The sequence below is a fragment of the Triturus cristatus genome, chromosome 8 (genome assembly GCF_964204655.1).
Source record: "Triturus cristatus chromosome 8, aTriCri1.1, whole genome shotgun sequence".
NCBI classification, from domain to species: domain Eukaryota; kingdom Metazoa; phylum Chordata; class Amphibia; order Caudata; family Salamandridae; genus Triturus; species Triturus cristatus.
Genome location: NC_140591.1, coordinates 346244869 through 346267032, shown reverse-complemented (window position 1 = coordinate 346267032; position 22164 = coordinate 346244869). Strand labels below are relative to the sequence as shown.

General features: G+C 49.3%; 1 protein-coding gene across 1 annotated transcript in view; it reads right to left on the bottom strand.

Annotated features, from left to right (window-relative positions):
- B3GLCT (beta 3-glucosyltransferase) overlaps positions 1–22164 on the bottom strand; it is a 974893-nt gene that overhangs the window by 289721 nt on the left and 663008 nt on the right. The window contains exons 10-11 of the mRNA XM_085621666.1: positions 14269–14338; positions 1222–1335 (exon numbers count right to left, since the gene is read on the bottom strand). Of these exons, the coding sequence (XP_085477792.1) occupies positions 1222–1335; positions 14269–14338 (184 nt within the window). The remainder of the gene's footprint in view (positions 1–1221; positions 1336–14268; positions 14339–22164) is intronic.

Below are 22164 nucleotides of genomic sequence, written 5' to 3'. Positions count from 1 at the left end.
TTAACCATTAACCCAATTCCCTACAGTTGTGAAAACAAATCCTTGGCCACATCAATGAAATTATGTTGGTTGACTATGGCTAGGGACCCGTCTAAGTTACTGCTATATTAGGGCCTAATTACGAGTCTGGCGGTCCGAGTACCGTCAGATCCGCGGTGGCGATCCAGCCACCGCCGAACCCGCGGTCCAACCACCCTATTACGAGTTGGGCAGTCAGACCTTAATTGGACCACCGGCTCTGCAAGGAAACCAGTGTTCCCTGGCGGCGGTGTGGTGGTCAGGGGTTCTGCAGTATGCAGGTAGTGCCACTGCGGCACTACCATGCATATTACATGTTTCAGGACCGCTAGCAGTTTCATGGAGGTCTTTCCTCCATGGAAAGGCTGGTGGTGCTGAAACAAGGGGGGGTGGAGACCTCTAGGGCCCCCGTGCCCCCTCATACTGGGGATGCATGCACTGGGGTTTTCAAGTCCATGCCGTGCAGGAACCCCGTGTGGCATTCCCATTGTGGTGCCACTTTTAAAGGCACTGCCATTTTTTAAAGAAGCACCGCAGCGGGACCACCACGCCGCCCGCCAGACCACAAAATTGGTCGCAACCAGACGGGCGGCAGTGACCTTCGGCAGAGCGGTGGTGCAGCAGTTTGCACCGCTACGTCTACACTCCGTCAAATGTCATAATTAGGCCCTTAGTCTTTGTGCTCTACATATGTTCAATAATACCATAGAGGAGAATAAAGAGAGCCCCTTGCAATTTGATTGGAAGGGAAACTGGGTATCCTTAAGGCCTTAAGGGAGGTGCAGGCACTTGAGGGAGAGGTCAGATGGGAGTTTGGGGTGCAGGTGAAGGCAGAGAGAGTTGGGGGAACTACTGTTTGTGTTTTACTCATCTTACATTGTTTTTTTGCTTGCCTTATAAATGCAACTTTATTCAGTCATAAGGGGACCTAAACAAAAAAAAAGAAGAAACTTTATCAGACAATTGGACAGATACCTGGCATTATATGTATACCAATCAATCTCTACAGGAAACTGCTTGTAGTAAAATACAATTTGGAGTGACGAACATCATAATATTTTACAAAATTGTGTAAACCTTGTGATTGAAAATTAACAAAATATACCAAAAAAAAGATACGGATAGAAATATTGAGAAACATTACCACTAAAGGTAACATGACTACATTATCATGATTACATTTTTTAGATTAAAAGGGCTCACCTCTGTCCACATTAGGGATTCCCAAGTCAATAGTCGGAACTGAACTATCAGCATGATCACTGTAGTATTCTAATACTGAGGCCTCCCTCTCCCAAGTTTTCTTTACAACAGGAACTGTAAAATTATTGAAACAAGAGATATATATATTTTTTTGGCAATTTGCAATTAATGCAATAGATCCATTCCAGTATAGAAAGACAGATGCAGATATGGCTAGCTATTAAGGGCACAATGTACCTTTTCTACTAGACTAACAAATACAAGCACTAAGACATTTTGAAAGTTAACATATCCAGGCACTCAAAGTTAGGTGACGATAAGGCAGTAAAATGTTTACCAAACAGTTTTTAGCTCGTACCATGAAATACTTTAATGCTGTCTACTGATTTTGCTGTGATAAATTAAAATTGAACTAAACATATACTTCAGTATTAAAAAGATCAGTACAAATTAAATAAAGCAAAACCCTACCAACAACTATGTATGCTCGGGATGTTGCCAGGAATTAGGAACAATATACTGAAATGTACATCAGCAATTAAATGTGTAGTAGGTCAGACAAAAGGCCATATACTGATGCCCGTTATCGCAATCCACGGTGCTGCACGTTAAGGAAAGTAAGTCTAATAATACACAATATCTCTCCCCAACATTCAGACCTGACTTACAGGCTTCTGGGACTTGTATGACACCAAGTTTCTTAAGCTGTTTAACTTGAGAAAGTCTACTCCTCAGGGCTTACCTCTTCTGGAACCAGTGGACTTCCCATTTTGAGACGCATGTTTTTCGCAAAAGGGGTGCACAACTTTGGCAAAAGTTTAGCAAGTCTAATTATTTCCCAAAGGCCAGACACATTATTAAACTAGTTTGATCTAACAGATCAATCGAGTTATCCTGCAGTGTTCAGAAAGGCAGTTTAAAAACTCACTTGTAAGTAGGCCTGGGCGGTAAATTCCGTTCCGCTCGTGGAATTTGTGGAATCTGGGTAATTTCGCGTTCCGCAATCCGCGGCTTCGCAGAATATTTTGCTTGTTCGCGCTTTCATAATTCGCGTTCGCAAGATATTTCACCCCGAGCACGCAAACAGCGTTTGCGAACAGGATAAAAGCATCGCAAAAGGGTGAAACAAGCAATTCCGCGTGTTCATGGAACTCTGCATGCTCCTGGAGATTTTTTACCATTTCGTGGAAGTTTGCGTAGCGTGACTACGCAAATTCCGCCCACCCCTACTTGTAAGACCTTTATTTAAAGGAACTTCATACAAGTGTTTTCGAGACTGGAGAAACTGAAGATTGGTTCAATGGTGGTAGATCTGTTTGAATGTCCCACAATCTGGAGACATCAGTTAACATCAACTCTAGATTGAGTGGTTTGGATACTCAAAATCTTAACTACCTACTAACTTTATGTCCAGCTTTGAAGCAACTTGTTACTTGCAGATACCGTGCAGTAAAAACGTGTAAACCTGCAGTAAACGTGTAGTAAAAACTTTAAAGAAGCTGTTCAGCTGTGCAAAATGGTGTGCAGTTATGAGTTAGTCATGCAAGCTTTGAATGGGTGCCCATAATGATTTATTGTAAAACTCCATTAGTGTATAAATTTCATTTTTTGGCAGTTATTATTATTAACATTATTTTCGTTTCTGCTGAATTTTCCTCTGGATAACGTTTTTAAAATATTAACATTATTTATTTCAATGTGTAAGTTAAATTACCTGAGTGTTGATGGTTGTTATAAATATAGGCTGTACGATTATTAAATGATTATTTATGGTTCTTTGGCATAACAATATGTACATATTAAAGCGCTAATACAGTTTATCACTACCTTGAAGAATTTTTAACCAGTGAACCTGCACATGCAGTACCCTTCGACAAGGTCCTAGCTGTGAGCCCATAAGCCTTTTATGTCAGTTCCATGGTCTGTGATATGTTTGACTACTATAAGTAGGATAGAGAAAGTGAATTGTGGGTTTTGGAAAAAATAGAAGGTTGGTTTGGGTACAGTAAATAAGTCGCATGGGCTTGGAGTGCTACAGTAGGCAAATTCTCTTGACTCGTAACATGTGCATCTGCCTCACATTTCAAATGTGCGAGGACAGATGGGCACAAGAAGTCTTTGTCTCAGTACATTAACACTTGGGAACTGGCACCCTGAGATTCAATTATAAAAGAATGTTAGTGGGTAAGCTTGCTCCATTATATATACCCTCGGCAAAGGGATATCTTTGGAAAGCCACAGATGAGTCCTTAATATTGGTTAAATGATTCAGGCGTGGTGATTTGTTGAGTTGCATGTTTTATCAGTGAGAAGTGCAAGAGATACACCAACGGGAATGGAAGCTCAAAAGTCTGCTTATAGGAAGGACTTCAAGTGACGGGTAGAGACGGGTCTCAACTCTCATGTCAAGGCAATGTAGAATTCTGCACTCCTTTAACACTCACAATACTGAGCAGTCTAGGGAATGAGTCTAGGAGAATAATTGTCTGATTGGTAGGAAACTCTGAATTGCCTCAGGAAGAAGGTCCCATTGGTAAGGAGGATCACCTATCATCCGTGAAGGAGAAATAAATGTTATCATTTGTGCTATCTTTGCCCAAAGGCGAGGAACCTTCTACCAGTTCCCATTTGCAGGGTCACATTATTTTTAACTTCAGGAAAAAGAGTGAAATAATGGTTGTTTTTTTAAATATATTTTTAGTCTGTATCTCCTCTGGCTGCTTGGCACCACAATGGGACTAAGCCTGCAGTGCGTGCATTATTCATTAAAAAATAAATATCTAAATATGTCAGAATTCAAATCGCTTCCGGCCCATAAAGCTATTTTTTTATGATAGCTCTGTTATGGCAAATATGGAACATATAGGCTTCTAAGAATCCTTTATCATAATTGGCTTTCTGCTTATTGTTCCTATTGTTTGACAGGGCAAGGACTAGGGGAATTATCTTTTTCAGTTTCGAATTGCTTATTTTGAAGTATTCCCTTGGAAATCACTTGATCAAAGTCACCAAAGTGCATTACTTCATCAAATTTTGTTTTAGCAGTTCGAAGGAAAGGTGGAAGCGTACAATCCAGATTTATTGGCAGTTTTCTTTACTGAATGATATGCAGGCTTTTTTTTTAATTCACAAAGCCCGCAGAAATTTTGAAAGGGACTTAACCCGAGATAGAGATCTCAAACAGAATTGACTGATGGTCTAACTAAAGAATAGAAATAGCTGGTTGTCAAAGATATTGTGGTCCAGTAGGCTAAACAACCCTGCCAAATGTGTAGCAGGGCCAGTAATTAATTATTAAAGTGCGGACCTATTGTTTGGTAAATACATTCCATGAATCTGTGATATTTCTGTAGGTAGAGGGGTAATAGACTGCCTTCACCAACAAATGAACAAGTTACTTACCTTCGGTAACGATGTATCTGTAAGAAACATTAGTTAGTTAGATTCCTCACCTTAGAATATCCCCAGGCGTCAGGCTGGATCCGGAAGATTTTTGTAGCAATACCCCTTGCGCGTCGGTAGGCGTCATCTGCGGCTCCGCGTCCGTCGACGGTGTCATGCGCCAGAATGACGTTGTCGGAGTACTTAGATGCCGCCCTCGCGCGCTGACGTCAGTTCTTATACATAGCTTTTAGCGCCAGGGACGCTGAGCCATGCAAGAGACCGATACTGGTGCCAAAAAATCTAGGGCCCTGAAAGGGAGAACCTTAACCCTAGATGTCGGTCCGCAGAACGGGGAGGCTGGGTGGGTCGGTGAGGAATCTAACTAACTAATGTTTCTTACAGATACATCGTTACCGAAGGTAAGCAACTTGTTCATCTGAAAGAAACACGTTAGTTAGATTCCTCACCTTAGAATAGATACCCCAGCAATACCAACCACGGAGGTGGGCCTGCGAACCAAGATCACACCAGAAAGTCCTGGAGAACAGAACGGCCAAAGTGGCCATCTCTCCGGACTTGGCTGTCCAGGCAATAGTGCTGGGCAAACGTGTGCAGTGAAGCCCACGTCGCCGCCTGACAGATGTCCTGCAAGGGGACTCCCCGTCCCAGGGCAGTTGTCGCCGCTGTGGCCCGGGTGGAATGGGCTCTCAGCCCAACAGGAGGGACCTTTTTTGCCAAGGAATAGCATAGTTTAATACACAACACGACCCATCGCGAGATGGTCCGCTTGTGCACAGCTTTACCTTTCTTAGAACCTACATATCCAACAAAAAGTTGGTCGTCCACCCGGAACTGTTTTGTGCGGTCCAAATAAAAGGACAGCGCACGTTTTGGGTCCAGACGGTGGAGCCTCTCTTCATCTTTTGAAGGATGCGGAGGCGGAAAGAAGGTGGGCAGCGTGACAGATTGCCTGATGTGAAAGGGAGTCACGACTTTAGGAAGGAAAGAAGGACGGGTCCGGAGGACAACCTTATCCGGATGAACCGAAAGGAAGGGAGGCCTAGCTGACAGAGCCTGGAGCTCACTCACCCGCCTAGCGGAGGTGATAGCCACCAGGAAGGCAGTTTTCAGAGTCAGTAGACGAAGTGGACAGTTGTGAAGGGGCTCAAAGGGAGCGCACATCAGAAAAGTAAGAACAAGGTTCAAGTCCCACTGAGGCATTACGAATGGAACAGGAGGGAACATATGAGTAATGCCCTTGAGAAAACGTGAGACAACAGGGGACTTGAAAAGAGAAGGCTGATCAGGAAGCCTTAAGAAAGCAGAGATTTCAGCAAGATAACCCTTCAAGGTGCCCAGAGCAGAGCCCTGCTGGGCCAAAGAAAGAAGAAAGAGGAGAACCTCAGAAAGAGGGGCAGAAAGGGGATCCACATCCTTTACTGTGCACCATGCCACAAATTTGTTCCACCGGCAGGCGTATACCGTCTTTGTGGAGGGACGCCTGGCTGCCAGAATGACATCACAGACTTCAGGAGGCAAGTCAAATGGCATCAACTGTCGCCGCTCAATCTCCACGCATGGAGGTGGAGGCTGGACAGGTTTGAGTGGAGGACCGTCCCCTGCTGCTGCGACAGAAGGTCCTCCTGAAGAGGCAGTCGTATCGGGGGATCGATGGACATACTGAGTAGCTCAGGATACCAGAACCTTCGTGCCCAATCCGGAGCCACCAAGATGACTTGGGCCCGGTCGCGCCTGATCTTCTTCAGCACTCTGGGCAGAAGTGGTATAGGCGGAAAGGCGTACAACAGACCGCAACTCCACTCGCGACGAAAAGCGTCTCCGAGCGAGTGCCGCCTTGGAAATTCCAACGCGCAGAACTGCTGACATTGCGCGTTCTCTTCGGTGGCGAATAGATCTAACCAAGGCTCTCCCCACTGTAGAAAGAACCTTGCGCCACGTCCGAGTTCAGACGCCATTCGTGATCCATCATGCACCGGCAGCTGAGTTCGTCTGCTCTGGCGTTCAGAGAGCCCGCCAGATGTTGAACCACCAGGGTGATGCCCTGATGTTCCAGCCATGTCCAGAGGCGCAGAGCCTCCTGACAAAGGGTCCACGACCCCACCCCGCCCTGTTTGTTGCAATACCACATGGCGGTGGTGTTGTCCGTGAACACCTGCACGACACTTCCCCGGACAGAGGGAAGGAAGGCTTTCAGTGCAAGCCGGATCGCTCTCAGCTCCAACAAGTTGATATGGAGGTGAGACTCCGCCAGAGACCAGAGGCCTCTGATCTCCGCCTCTCCCATATGGCCCCCCCATCCCAGGAGGGACGCATCCGTCACTACGACATGCTCTGGTTGGGGTAGGGAGAGGGATCTGCCGCTGACCCAATCGCGATTCGTGAGCCACCACTGCAGCTGGTTCGCAGTGCCCTCCGAGATCAAGACATGGTCGGACAGGTTGCCTCGATGCTGGGCCCACTGAAACTTCAGGTCCCACTGCAGAGCCCGCATCCGCCACCTGGCGTGAGGTACCAACAGGATGCAGGAGGCCATCAGCCCCAGAAGCCGCAGCACCAACCTGACCGAAACCCAGGACAGAGGCCAGACAATGGAAATCAGGGCCTGAATGTCCCGGACCCGCTGTTCCGGCGGATAGACCCGGAACTGCGCTGAATCGAGAACCGCTCCAATGAAAAGGAGCTTCTGGGAGGGACTCAGGTGCGACTTCGGCACATTGATGGAGAACCCCAGCGAGTGCAGGAGGTTGGCCGTAGTCTGGAGGTTGGAGACGACTTGCTGGGGCGAGCCAGCCTTCAACAGCCAGTCGTCGAGATAGGGGAAGACTGGAACCCCTGATCGGCGCAGATGAGCTGCGACCACCGCCAACACTTTCGTGAACACCCGAGGGGCACTGGTGAGGCCGAAGGGGAGCACGGTGAACTGAAAGTGCTCCTGACCCACCGTGAACCGCAGGTAACGCCGGTTGGCCGGCAGGACAGGGATGTGGAAATAAGCGTCCTGCAAGTCCAACGCTACCATCCAGTCTCCAGGGTCGAGGGCAGCCAGAACCTGAGCTAAAGTGAGCATCTTGAACCGGTCCTTGAAGGCGTTGATGCTCATGAGGTCCAAGATCGGGCATAGGCCCCCTTTGCCCTTCTTGGGAACCAGAAAGTAGTGGGAATAACAACCACGACCTACTTCCGGACCAGGAACGCGCTCGACGGCCTCTTTGGCGCAGAGGGCCGAAACTTCCTCGCGTAGAAAATGCAAATGATCCCCCGACATACGGTGGTTCAGCGGTGGCATGGCTGGAGGGGTCGTCTCGAAGGGGAGGGAGTAGCCCCTTCAGACAATTTGCAGCACCCACCTGTCCGACGTGATGGAGCGCCAGTGGAGCAGGTGATGGCGAACCCTGCCGCCCACTGGCGTTGAATGGGCCTGAAAGCTCGGACTAGGAAGGCTTTGAGGCGGATGCTGCCGGGGTGGATGTGGACTGACCGGCACGTTGACCGCCTCGGCGGAATCCACGTCCGCGACCACGTGCAGGTTGGTTCTGCGGCCGGTGGCTGGGCGGATGTGAGGAGGCGCCCCTTCCTTGGCCACGAAAGGGACGAAAGGCGGAAGTTTGCGGCCGCGGGGCCGAAAGACCCAAGGACTTGGCCGTGGCCCGGGAGTCCTTGAACCGAGCCAGCGCACTGTCCGCCTTCTCACCAAAAAGGCGAGTGCCATCAAAGGGCATGTCCATGAAGGAACTCTGGACATCCCCCGAAAATGACGTGGACCTCAGCCAGGCGTGACGCCGAAGCGCCACCGTGGTGGAAATCGCCCGACCCAGCGAGTCCGTGGTGTCAAGTCCACACCGTATAGCGTGCCGTGCTGCATCTCGACCGTCAGCAAGCGCTTGGGCGAGTCGTGTCCGGGCCTCCACCGGACACAAGGGCAGCACGTCCTCCACCGTATCCCACAGAGAGTGGAAATGACGGTCCAAAAGGCAAGCGGTATTCAAAGACCGCAGCCCCAAACTCAGGGACGAGAACAGTTTCTTGCAAAACTGTTCCAACCTCTTGGATTCCCGATCCGGAGGAGCGGACGGGAAGGAGGATTGGGAGGTTGAGGCCTGGATAACCAGACTCTCAGGGGTGGGGTGTTGGGAGAGGAAACTGGGGTCGCCCGGAGCAGGGCGGTGGCGCCGGGCAACGTTCCGGTCCACAGGAGGGACTGTGGAGGGCTTGGACCAAGTGCCCTGCAGAACGTCAATGAGGGCCTCATTAAACTGCAGCAGAGGCTCAGTGGAGCTTGCTGTCGGTTGAAGAACCTCAGTGAGGACGTTAGTCCTCACGGCCACAGCAGGCAACTCCAGCCCTAGGGCTTCGGCCGCCTTGCGCAGCACCACTGAAAAGGCTGCACCCTCCTCCGAGGCCACAGTCGGAGGAGAGATGAAACCAGCGTCCGGGGAGGTATCCAGACCACTGGCATCCCCCAATTCCTCTGCCCAGTCCTGAGAAAGTTGGGCCTGAGCGGCCATAGGGTCTTCAGACCCCTCCCAGTCGCCCTCGTCATCCGATTCCCGATAAACAGGAGGAATGATCGGAGCCGGGCAGTAGATGAAGCGTTCACCAATCAGCGCCGCGCCGGCGTCGGGCCCGGACCGGGGCTAAACTGGGGAACGACGTCGTCCGGGGACGGCGCCGGGGGTGGAAGGTCGCCCAGTCGAACCTGCGGGGCCCGAAGGCGCGCCCACAGGCGTCGACGGCGGAGCCAGGCCCCTCATGGCCGAGAGGAAGGCACTGACCTCCGCCGGAGTCGCGTCAGTCCCAGGGACCGGCGGGTATAGGGACGGACGCGGCTCCTGCAGCTCCGACGGAGCCGCGGGGGTGGGACCACCCCGACCCTCAGCTGAGTCGCGCGACCGGCGAGGGGAGTCCGAAGAGCGATGTCGTCTCTTGGACTTCTTGGAGTGCTTCGACTTACTGGAAGACCCCGACGAGCGATGACGATGGCTGCGGCTCCGCGAACGGTCCTTGGACCTCCTCCTGGACCGGGACCGAGAGCGGCGCGGAGCCGAGTGCCGAAGCTCGAGAAGCTTACGGGACCGCTCCCGCCTAGCTTTCGATGTCAAGGCCTGGCAATCGAGGCACGACTCCGCGTCATGGTCGGCCCCCAGGCAATAAAGGCACCGGCGATGGTGATCCGTCACCGACATCAGGCGATGACAGGCGTCACAGGCTTTGAAACCAGGCATCCTACCGGCACCAGAGTCGAGTCGATAGACCAAAAAAGTCAAAAAAGTTAGTCAAAAAATGACTAGGGGTAAGCTCTTCCCGGATCAGCGCTTACTGGCGCGGAAAAAAGAAGAACTGACGTCAGCGCGCGAGGGCGGCGTCTAAGTCTAAGTAAGGACGCGGAGCCGCAGACGACGCCTACCGACGCGCAAGGGGTATTGCTACAAACATCTTTCCGGATCCAGCCTGACGCCTGGGGATAGTCTAAGGTGAGGAATCTAACTAACGTATTTCTTTCAGATGTTAAGTTTTATGACTTCATGAGATTTTAGACACTTTATCATCAAATATATAGGCCACCATGTCGGCATTTGGCACCGACAGATGTATGAAGGGTTCAACAGACTGAGGTGCTACTATGCACACACAAGTGGTTTGCAAAGTTTAATAGTTGTATATTGAAATGGCACTCGTAAATATTAGCAGAATCTCCTTTCCATTTGGAACATTTTAATGCACATTTGAAACCAGCTGTCATCAGACCAGTCAACACCAGGTACAGTCATCTCCAAACCAGCTCCGCATGTGATGTTGGACACCTAACTTGAAATAAATGGCAGTCATGGATTTCACATTTATGTTTGACTGTAGATCAAGTTTTGAGGAGCACTCATTTAAGTACCTCTTTCATGTTTATAAATGAAGCAAAATATACAGACTTGAATGGGAGCCTTATTACTAATGTGTGGCAGAAACAGGCATTAGGACGTTGAATGTTTAATACTGTATTCACACTTGCATGCCAGGTTCCACTGGTTACATTGCTTGCGTGAATGGAGCCTGTTCATCAGATTCTTTGCCAGTCCAGCTGCAGTATTTAGCCTCTGGTTACCATGTGATGGATGTGAGTACATAAGAGCTTTTCTTTGGCACAAAACGTGTATGTCCATTGCACATGCTTGTCTACTGTGGAGGTACATAGCATCTTGAGCTTCTTGGGCTTCCCCCAACTTAGCTAGTCTCGGACGTTGCAGCTCCAATTCCATGTTCGCCTTCGGTAGGTAAGATCTCAAGGCTTTGTCTTTGGGTAATTTCTCTCTCAATAGATCATTGAGGCTCCCACAGAGTTGACATATCTTACAGCGGCCTGTCACAGATCATTATGAGAAGGAGAAATATGTTCTGGTAAATATTGCCTCAGTCTAGCTACGCTCAGCACCCTCTAATTCTATGATACTGTGCTCGGCGTATGACCACAGCGCTACCATCCATTCCTTAACATGCCAGTCCACTATCATATCCTACCATGAATCTGCTGCACCTCTATTTGGGACAGTGCAGTGCATACATCTTAGCAATGGCTGTCTTTTGTCCGTCCCTAGTCCTTCTGGCTTGTGTGCTAGAATAAAACGCAATTAACAGATTTTTTTTTAAAGCATTAAAAGAAGGGATTTCACCTACTTTCTGTAGCAGCCCGACCCCCAAGGGAGACTCTCTTGGACCAGAACCAATCCTTGAAGTCTGCTGCTTCCCCGCCTCGAATAATCATGCTACCAATTGGCTGCCAGTCTCATGTTACCTTTGTTATGACTCAGACTATATCTAACAACAACTCCTACGAGCCCTTATTCAAGCATCCCTAGACAAGTGTAGACAGCATGGGTAAGGTCTTTTTTGGCCTGCGCCACCTGGTGGACCAAATGCCACCATAAGCCTCAGACCAGCCTCATTCAGCACCACTGTTTACAAAGCAATGCTTCTAAAATACATTTTTTGTTTTCGAATTCTGTTAGTACAGGACCCAGTATCTATCACCCTCACAATTCGTTGCTCTTTTTCTGGCAAGGATACTTTACATTTGTGTTTTTGAACCTACTTAAGAATAAGTTAATACAAAATGCAAATTTGTGATTTAGGAGTTTTTTATGAGCTGATACGTTTTGACTGCTATAGAGAGCAATATGACCCATGGCAAGGGAATGATTTGTGTGTATATCAATGGTTTGTATATTGTGACCTGTGCTTGATAGGTTCTTAAGCTTTCTGACAAGATGGAGAGGAAGAGGGACATTTAATATTTCATAAGAAGTAAAACTGTTGTAACATGCTTAGATAACAAAATATTGCCACCAACCAATAAATTGTTTTAATGTTATGTTATTTTTACAGTGTTAGTGGGATCGGAGCAGAGAACAGTAACAAGAGCTTACGTAAAATCACCTAGGTTCTTAAGGGTAAAAACACTTAATGCAAGCTCCATCAGCAAGTTGCCATACACTGTGCTCAGTCTAATGCTGGCATCCATAACATTTGAGTCACTCTGGCGCTTCCATGCTTGCGGAATGTATATTCTCTAAGCGGGGCAGAGCCTAAAGCACGACAGTAAGATTTCAGACATCTGTGAGGCACACTGCAATGTCATTTGCCCCATCCCCAAATTCCCACACGGTGACTACACAGCACATTGCTCCTAGAGGACGCTTTCTGGGACGAGCTGAGGCAAGTTATTCTCGATAATTTTGAGGAGACAGCCTCTTGCGTGGGGTGGAATGGGAGGCGTTTAAGGTAGTGGTCAGGGGTCACTGCACTGAAGCAGTGGTGAGGGTCTGAAAACACTAGAGGGAGCTGACAGCTCTGCAGCATACCCTTAGATAGCTGGAGAAAGAAGTGATCACTAACCCAGACCATACTGCATAATGCATCGGCGAGAGAGCATTATGTCGGCCAAGTGGAGCGGCTAAAGAACTTTAACTATAGGGAATACCTGGTGTGACAACATGGGGAAGGTGACAAGTCTGGGCAACTTCTAGCTTGGCTCATAAACTCAGAAACAAGATGAGGGTTAATTATACAGGTTTAAGACTCACAGGGATGCATCAGACATTCACAATATGACATCAACAGAGTGTTCCTCGAATATTATAGGCCCATCTATGAGGAGGGCCACCGATCTATGATGTGTATACATAGATCCCGATGTAGTCTACCACAGACTACAGTTGAACAGAGAGCCAGCCTAGGTCAGACCATCAAAGAAATGGGAGTTAAAGCCGTCGTTGATGATTTAGCAATGGCTAAAACCCACAGCCAGAAGGACTGCCGACCGAATTTGATAAAACGTATGTAGACATCCATGCTCCCCACCTCACCTGGCTATATGTGGCAGCAAGTGAGGAAGGCTTACAGCCACTAACTTTGAGGGAGGCCTGGTGAAGTCACTTCTCAAAGTGTCCAGGGATCCGACAGATATGGCCTCCTACTGTCCCTTATCTATGCTCAATCTTTATGTCATAATACAGAGCAAAATACTAGCGAACCGTCTCTTGCCCATCATGCCCCTGCTTATCCACCTGGATCAATGATTGTTTATGCTCGGGCGCAGCACCTTTAGCAATATCAGACGTCTCTTCCTTGTCCTGGAGGAAACACTGGAGGAACACAGGATATCAGGGATAGCCTTGTCCATTGACTTGGAGAAGGCGTTTGATATGCTGAGCTGGTAGTTTTTACGACAGGTACTGGATAAGCCAAATCTGGGTGATCGCTGATTTAAGAGGATAACCCTGTTGTACACACAGCTGACCGATCGGTATGCACCGGCAATTAAGATCTGAGCCCTTTGTGTTATGTAGAGGCACGAGACAGTGCTGCCAACTATCCCCAATGATCCTTGTGTTGGCAGTGGAACCTTTTGCTGCTATGGTCAGTGCAAAACACTTCTCAAGATGTGTGGAGTTAGCAGATGGCATACACTCAATACCTCTGTACATGGATGATATGATAATATATTTTAGGGATGGCCGGACGGATCTGGCTATGATGCTGCCATTGCTGGAGGAGCTGGGGAAGGTCCCCAGCCTCCACACAAAATGGAAAAAGACCAATGCATTCCAATTCGACCCACATGGTGAGGAGGGGTATTGGAAAATAGGAGCATCTAGGCATCACGGTATACACAGCAATGATGACCTTCGGAAGGGGATCTTAGGAGTGACGCACTGTACAGGGTCTGAACTTGTCACCTGTCATGTCCCACTATCCGCAATCCAGACAGTGACACTCCTCATCTACAGCTTCATATTCAGCAACGTGATCTGCAAACATCATCAGCTCAACCAACTAATCAAAAACATCCTCCTGGGAGACTTCAGCTTTCTAGGTGACAGCACAGCTAAATCCCAGAAGAAAGCACTTCTAGACCTAGCAACATATCTTACACACTCCTCATGAATGACAACACCTTTGCCTTCATCTTCTTATCTGTACTTATCCTCAACTACCTTCTATCTATGTTTGACAGAACTTGGCTTGAAATTTAATATGTTCAATTACACAAAACATAACGTATTTGTATTATCATCATCACACTGACTTAATAGCACAATTTGGCATGCAAAGCAAACTGTACTAAGAAAACATGAACTGGTATATGGGACATACTTCTTTCTTTGTGAAATTTTTTGCAGGTTTTTATAGCAACAAATACATCTTCTGCTTTCACCAGATTTCCCTGCAACAGAAAACATCAATATTAAGATTTAATACATCATGTGTACCCTCCTCCCCCCATATTCATATTCAAGGCACTATTGCAGCATTGCATCACAATTTCACTTCACACTTTTCCTTTGGAGAACAATCGTACATTCTCGTATTTATGTGGATGTCACTTGGGAATATAAAAGAGCCTGGCCACTGTGACTGCCTCATTTCAAAATAACAAATAATTGTGTTGCTGCACACATTTATCATTGACAGGATTGGTTCTGCTTGAGTAGGAGAGCAACTTTGGAATTCAACGAATGTCACCTGCTGCAGCAATACAGGAAAAACAAATCCCTCATAAAAGATACGCTATTTTTCTGAATCCATTTATCATTTCAGAATAAATACTCGTGGGTGAAATAAAACACATTTGCACTGAGAATTTATAACAATACATGTTATATTTGTTATTTTCACATCTGTTCACCTGGTTTGTTTCCCCAGCATGTTTTGTTACAAAATCCAACGTTCCTGCTTCGCAGTGCATTCCTTGTGCGCCACAGCTACTGCCTATATTTGGGCAAGTCAGGCCTGACTCCTTCCACCCACCCACATCCCACCCCTTTCACCCGATCTGACAAACCATCTACCTCTCCTTCTCCCACTTCGCCCCATTTCCTCCTCCCACATTGAGCACAATAAAACTTGACCACCTTTTATTCTTTGCGCCCGTCCTCTTGCATACTCACTCTCCTCTCCACACCAGACATGACTAATGACTCACAAGGACATAGAGGAGCTTGCCGAGTTTTGTCCCCTAAAATCAGTACAGAATTAAAGGCAATTTTATTAATGTAGACTTATTATACCCTACCCTTTTATAGAAATATGAGTAAGAGTCATAATATTAATACAAACACTGGGGCGCGGCTTGGGGCATCACGATTGCAGTCGCGCTTTAGAAGTGCTCCAGACCCCCCCCCGCCATCCGCCACAATCCACTTTGATGCCCTGCGTTATGTATGCTAGCAAAGCTCTGCCGAGGTCCCCGCACCCTGCCTGTTCCCGAGGGAGACATCCAGTACAACCACCTGGATGAAAATTGGGCCCTCCCTGTAGACCGACAGGGTTCATTGGATTGCCTGACCGGCTGCTGCTCCGTGCTCCCAGAGTATGTGGAGGCCAATCCGCACCTCGCGGAGTGAGACACAGGGCCATAGAAGGGCATTCAAGAGAAGGTGAAGAGTGCGGCCGTGGGTGGGATAGGCGACCTTGATCCCTGGCTCAGCCCCCACGCAGCATGTGTTGCCCTCCAGACTAGGACAGTGAGACACAAAACCAAAGCCCAGAACCTGCTGGAGCGTTCTCTCAGGACCTGGCTGTATGAGCCCTCACACCACTCATGTGCGGTACTGCCCTAGATGCCTTCACATCTGGACTGGGATGCCCTGAAGCTATATGAGCTCTTCCCTCTCCCTCTATCCTGGGGATGCCTGAGGGCAACTGGGTCAGTCAAGTACAAGACTGGAGGGGCCCCGTCTTCCCCCTCCCCCAGACACAAGTCGCCTCCTGCTGCTTGTTGCTGACACTTGATGGGCGGGGAGCTTGATTTGATGGCATGACGCTGTTTGTACATCACCCATATCCATCCACCCAGACACTAGTACTTCTATGACTAGAGGGAAGTTGACCTGGCTTGCTGAAGTTGAGTGAGGGGACTATGGGCTGAGAGACTGATACAGTGAGAACCCCCTACTTGCCGATACTGCAGCTGGCGATCGCTTGCACAGACCCCCCTCTTGCGCAGTGCAACAACACTGACTTACTGGCAGACGCTGTCCTCCCTCGCTTCTCCTCCCGGTTCTCTGCACATCCCAGCAGAGACCCACCCAGTGCTTGGCTGCTCGTGCTGCTGTAGACTGTGGCAAGTGGGCCAGGCCCCAGGCACAACGGACAAACCTACACTCCATCAAACATGGGGAAAGACAAGGTCTCAAAATCCGATCCCTCCCAGCGGCGTATTGACCAGTTCACCTACACAACCAGAGCGACAGGTGGGATGTCTTGGATAAAACTGCCCCAACAACAGCAGGGGACCTTGATAAAAATGTTGTATGCCATCCACATCTCACAGACAGCGGTCGAGACGAAGATAGGAAAGGTATGGGTGGACGTGGTACTCCCCCGTCAAAACTTGTGGAACGCAACCAGTCGCAACACAGAAGGTTGTCGACCTCAAGACTAAAGTTGCTCACCTCCTCACTCATACTGATGAACTCCACCGCTGAGCAGAAGATGCAGAAAACCCCTCGAGACACAACAATTTGAGTCTCGTCGGCTTTCTGGAAGATGCAGAAAATTCCCGACCAGCTGAATTCCTGGAGGAATAGCTCAAATTGTGGATGCCATCTAATAAACTCTTGCCTTGGTTGGCGGTGGAACGACCGACAGAGCACTTACTCCCAAACCTCCTACAAGCACTTCATGCCAGCCTATGGTAGCGAGGTTCTTCAACTTCAAGGACAGAGACTATCTTGTGTGCACCTGGAAGTCCGCTATCAGAATTCAAAAATCTTAATCTTTCCCGATTACACATGAGAGATGTAGGCCCGATGCAGGTCTTATGAATCTGTCAAGCAGAGACTCGGGGCCCTCAAGCTATCTTATTCTCTCTTGTTCCCGGCACACCTTAAAGTGATATTCGCAGATAAGGCCCACTTTTTTTAAACCCCTGAGTCACCATGGGAATGGCTAATGGAAGAAAAACAATGACACCATTCGACCCGATGTCCTCCTCCATCGACTGGCCAGATGTACCGGACAGACGCAGACAAAGATAGGTTCCGGAAACGGGTCTGCACCAGGTCTCGTTGCGGGAGGTGCAACATGGGGAATGCATTCCCCCTCATTGAGTTCTGATTCTTCGGTGCCACCACTGCCGCAAAGATCGGGTCAGTCCCCAAAGACTGGAAGAGACTCTCGTACCTCACCCAGTGCTGAGGAACGACTGGGTTGGACACCTTCTCCACTCATGAGATAATAGGGGCAATGCTCTTGGTTCCCGTGTCTCGACGTGCATTAGCACACAATTTCTGAATAGCTCCTGCTTACTGTTGCAAAGCCAAACATTGAACTATATTGCTCCTACATCTAGGAAGGGTCCACCACTCCATTCCTATCGATGATAAACTGGTCATAAGTTGGGGAATATGTTATAGGGCAACCAATGCATCTCGGGGGGGGGGGGGGGAGTATGGGGTGTGGGGAAGGGGTTTATGTCACAATGTATTGTGGTTTTATTTTCTTGCATGCCTGTTGGTTCTTTTTTTTTTCTTTCTAGGATGTCACAGAGTCCCATCACAGCTAAGCCAGCTTTGATTCAACACACCCAACCACACACGCATTGCGATCAGCATCCAGCCCCTCTTACACAGTAGGCATGTTCTTAGCTCACATGCATCTCATGTCCCCAACCTTGCCATGGTCCATTATGGTGTTATGTCTTGGAACCTAAAGAGTTTGTTACATCAGATCAAGTGTGCAGTGGTGATGCGGTATGCCAACGCTACCTACCTTCTATCCTGATAATCCAGGAGATGCACTTGATGGGCACCAAAAGTCCATTCCTAGCACAGCAAGCGTTCAACAGTGTCTACAACACTGGCAATAATGCTGTGCTGCTCTGTCCCCTTGATGGTAGCCCAAACTTGGACGGATCCACAGGGTCGATATCTCGCCCTAGCGGGTATGATCGAGAGCAGCCCCTTGAGTATGCTCTGAGTTTATGCTTTCCCCACAGCACAGGAATCCTTCTTAGCCACACTCCTTGATGTCATAGCCCAAATGCCTCAGGATCTAACTATAATATGTGGCAATATGGTCTTGGGTCCTGTGGTGGACTCTTCTGGTCTCCCAACTGAAGTTCGCCACCAAGGGACTAACTCCCTACCAAAAGGGGTGTACATTCTAGGTTTTCGCGACTTGTGGAGAACCTGGAATCCTAGATAGAAGCAATACACACATATCTCAGCAGTACACCATACACATGCATGCATAGATCTGCTTCTTATGCTGGGCACCAATGTTCTGTCGGTTTCGTAGGTGCAGATAATCTCAAATGGAATAGCGTTGGCACAACCGGACTCCACCAGACGTCCAACGTGGCGGCTCAGCGCCTGGCATCTTCAAGATGCAACATACACTAAGGCTGTAAGACTCGAAATTGTGGCGTATTTCAACGCAAAAACAGGGTAGGTCCAGTAAATGGGTAGCCTCTGGGTGGCATGTATGGCCACTATTTAGGGACATGACAAAACCATCTCCTGACTGAAAGAAAAAGCAAAACATGATTGAGTCACCCAACTAGAAGCTCGCGCCCTATGCCTAGAGACTCTGCTTAATCACCAGGAAATTGACCATGCTACAGGAAGAGATTAGAGCCCACTCGTCTAAAGCATCAAAGCAAATCTGACGTGCCCAAGCTGCAGGAGTATATGGGTGGGAGGGACCTAAACAGCAAGTTGTTATATTGGCTGGCCTCTAGACCCCTAGCGGACGGATTATAGCAGAGATAGCAGACAGCCAATGCTGTATACACCGTTCCTCCCTAGATATCGCCCAGGTGTTTGCAGACTATTATGCAAACCTGTACTGGGCAGTCCCAGACTGTGACAAAGCTTCCCCCCTCCTTGATGAGATACCCTTGCCCAGTCATTCTAGTAATGAATGGCGAGAGCTGGACCAGCCCATTTCCCTTGAAGAAATTGGAGATGCAGGCTTGGCGATGGCGTCTGGGAAAACACTTGGCCCAGACGTCTAACCTATGGAATTTTTCACTAAATATAAAGATATCCTGGCACCTCATTCATTGGCCCTTTATAAAGAGGCGACACAGATGGGCTCCTTCCCATGAGACCTTAATCAGACCATTATATTGGTCATAACAAAGACGCACTCACCGTCCATTGCCTGTGCTGATTGCCAGCCTATCTCACTTATTAACAGGGAGGTTAAGATCTTGTCAACTGTATTGGCCAACCACCTACAACAAGTTCTTCGGTCTCTAATCCACCCTGACCAATGTCGCTTTATGCCTGCTAGGAGCGCGAGTCATTGTTTACGATGTTTACACATGGCACTAGCCCAAGATCACAGGATTTCATCTCCACTGCCATTACTTTTGATAGACTTCGAGAAGGCCTTTGATATAGTAGACTGGAACTATTTGACCTGTGTGCTGGAGAGGGTGGGACTTGGGCCCCGCTTCCGTACATTTGAGTCTAACCTATATTCCAACCTGCCAATAAATGGGGTGGTTGCTGACGAAGTAACCATCGGCCGCGGGACCAAGCAGGGGTGCCATCTACCCCCCCTACTTTTCGCATAGGTCATTGAGCCCCTTGAGATGCACAGATCAGAGGATGGGAATAGGACACGAAGACCACATTGCGCTTTATGCAGATCATGTCCTGTTTTATCTTGCAAACCCTTCAGATAGTGGCCCCCGATGACTCTCCCTTTAGCAGCTCTTTGCTGAGGATTCGGTATTGATAATAAAAACGGCCATATCGATCCTCGTACCACTTACGCACTCACAGGACTGTGTAGATTGGTAGAGGGCTATCCCACTTCTGGTATCTTAGCCTCCGCTATTGGGCATCCAGGTGTCTCTCGGTGAGTAGCTTGAAGGTCAATCCCTTCTCGATGGGGAGCCAGTGGAGGTCTCGTAGGTGCGGGGTCATGTGCTTGAGACGTGGGGTTCCGAGGACGAGTCTGACTGCGGTGTTCTGGATGGTTTGGAGCTTGTGTAGCAGGGTTTTGTTGATGCCGGCGTAGAGAGCATTGCCGTAGTACAATCTTCTGGTTATGAGTGTGTGGGTGACAGTCTTTCTGCATTTGGGGGGGATCCACTTGACAGTTTTGCGGAGGATGCAAAGGGAGTTGAAACAGGTGGAGACGCCGGCGTTGATCTGGCGAGTCATGGTGAGGGAGGAGTCTAGAATGATGCCGAGGCTCCGGGCGTGGTCTGTCGGGGTGGGTTGGTTTCCGAGCGCAGGAGGCCACGAGGAGCTGTCCCACACAGTGGAGGAGGGTCAGAGCACGAGAATCTCTGTCTTCTCTGAGTTCATTTTTAGGCAGCTGTCGCTCATCCAGGCTGCAACATCTTTCCTTCTTTCTTGGAAGCTGAGTCTAGTGTCTTCGGGGTTCTTCGTGAGAGAGAGAGTATGAGCTGGGTGTCGCCAGCATCAGATACTATGCTGAGCCCATGCTGTCTGACTATGGCGGCGAGGGGGGCCATGTAGATGTTGAAGAGCGTGGGGCTGAGCGAGGATCCTTGGGGAACTCCGCAGTTGCGCAGTTGATCTCAGTAGGTTCGGAGAGGAAGGAGGGAGTCTGGTCCTTTGGGTTCTGCCGGAGAGAAGGGAGCCGATCCAGTTGAGGGCGGTTCCCCGTATACCGGCGTCATGGAGTCTGGCTGCAAGCGTCTGATGGGAGACAGTGTCGAAGGCTGCGGAGAGGTCTAGTAGGATGAGGGCCGCAGTGTGGCACTGGTCGAGTAGCATGCAGATGTCATCAGTGGCGGCAAGGAGGGCGGTCTCGGTGCTGTGGTTGCTGTGAAATCCGGACTGGGTGGTGTTGAGGATGGTGTTCTCTTCGATGAAGGTGGTCAGTTGGGTGTTGATGAATCTCCTTGTGACTTTGGCAGTGAAGGGAAGGAGAGAGATGGGCCAGTAGCTTTTTAGGTCCATCGGGACGGCCAAGGGTTTCTTGAGGAGGGACTTGACCTCTGCCCACTTCCAGTCGTCAGGGAACATGCCGGAATCGAGGGAGGCATTGATGGTCCAGCCTAGTTCAGGTGTATGGCGGCTCTGTGGTAGATGTGCGGTGGCAGGGGTCCATGGGGGCTCTTGAGTGGGTGTTCTTCATGGTCGTGGTGGTATCTTCAGTGGTGGCAGGTTTCCAGGTGGTGATGGTCGGCTGGTTGTCGGTGGTGGGGAGGAGCGCGGTGTCCGGAGTCTGTTCGCTGAAGTTGTCGTAAAGGGCCTTGATTTTCAGGTGGAAGTCGGAGCTGAACTTGTTGCAGAGATCCTGAGAAGGAGTAACGTCCGTGGCTTTGCTGAGGGGTTTGGTGAACTGCTGTATGACGTTGAAGATTTCTTTTGAGTTGCTTGCATTGGTGTGAATTTTGTTCTTGATAAAGGTCCGCTTGGTGGCTCTTATGCGCTGGTGGTGTTCATTCATGGCGTTTCTGTAGTTGTTCTGGTCTTCTGTGGTTTTCCTGTTCCGCCCGAGTGTCTCGAGGCGCCTGCAGGAGAGGCTGGCTTATTGGAGGTCAGTGATGAACCAGGCGGCTTCAGGGGGCATTGTTTGACGGGGTGGCGGAGGGGTGTGAACTTGTCAGCGCAGCTGGCGATCCAGCAGGTGTAGTTCTTTGGCTGCGGAGTTGGCGTCGGTTGTGGCAGGGGGGGTGGGGTGGTGTCGGAGGGTGGTGTTGAGGTGACCTCTGTGATCTTGCTCCAGCTCCTCCGTGGTGGGCACAGGGCGGGTTTGGGTGCGGTGGTGGTGGTGAAGGTGAAGTGTACGCAGTGGTGGTTTGTCCAGAGGGGCTGCGTGGTGTGGCTGAAGTGGATGTTTGTCCCTCCTGCGAAGATGAGATCCAGGGTGTGTGGGGGTGGGGACTAGCTGCGTCAGTCAGAGATTGGCGAGGTTGTCAAGGAGGGTGGTGGAGTTGGGGTCGCTGCGGTTGTCGAGGTAGAAATTCAGGTCTCCGATGAGAATGTCGTCCGTGGAGGTGATGGCGTGGGGTACGACGAGGGCGGCAATGGTGGTAGCGGAAGAGGCGCTGTAGAT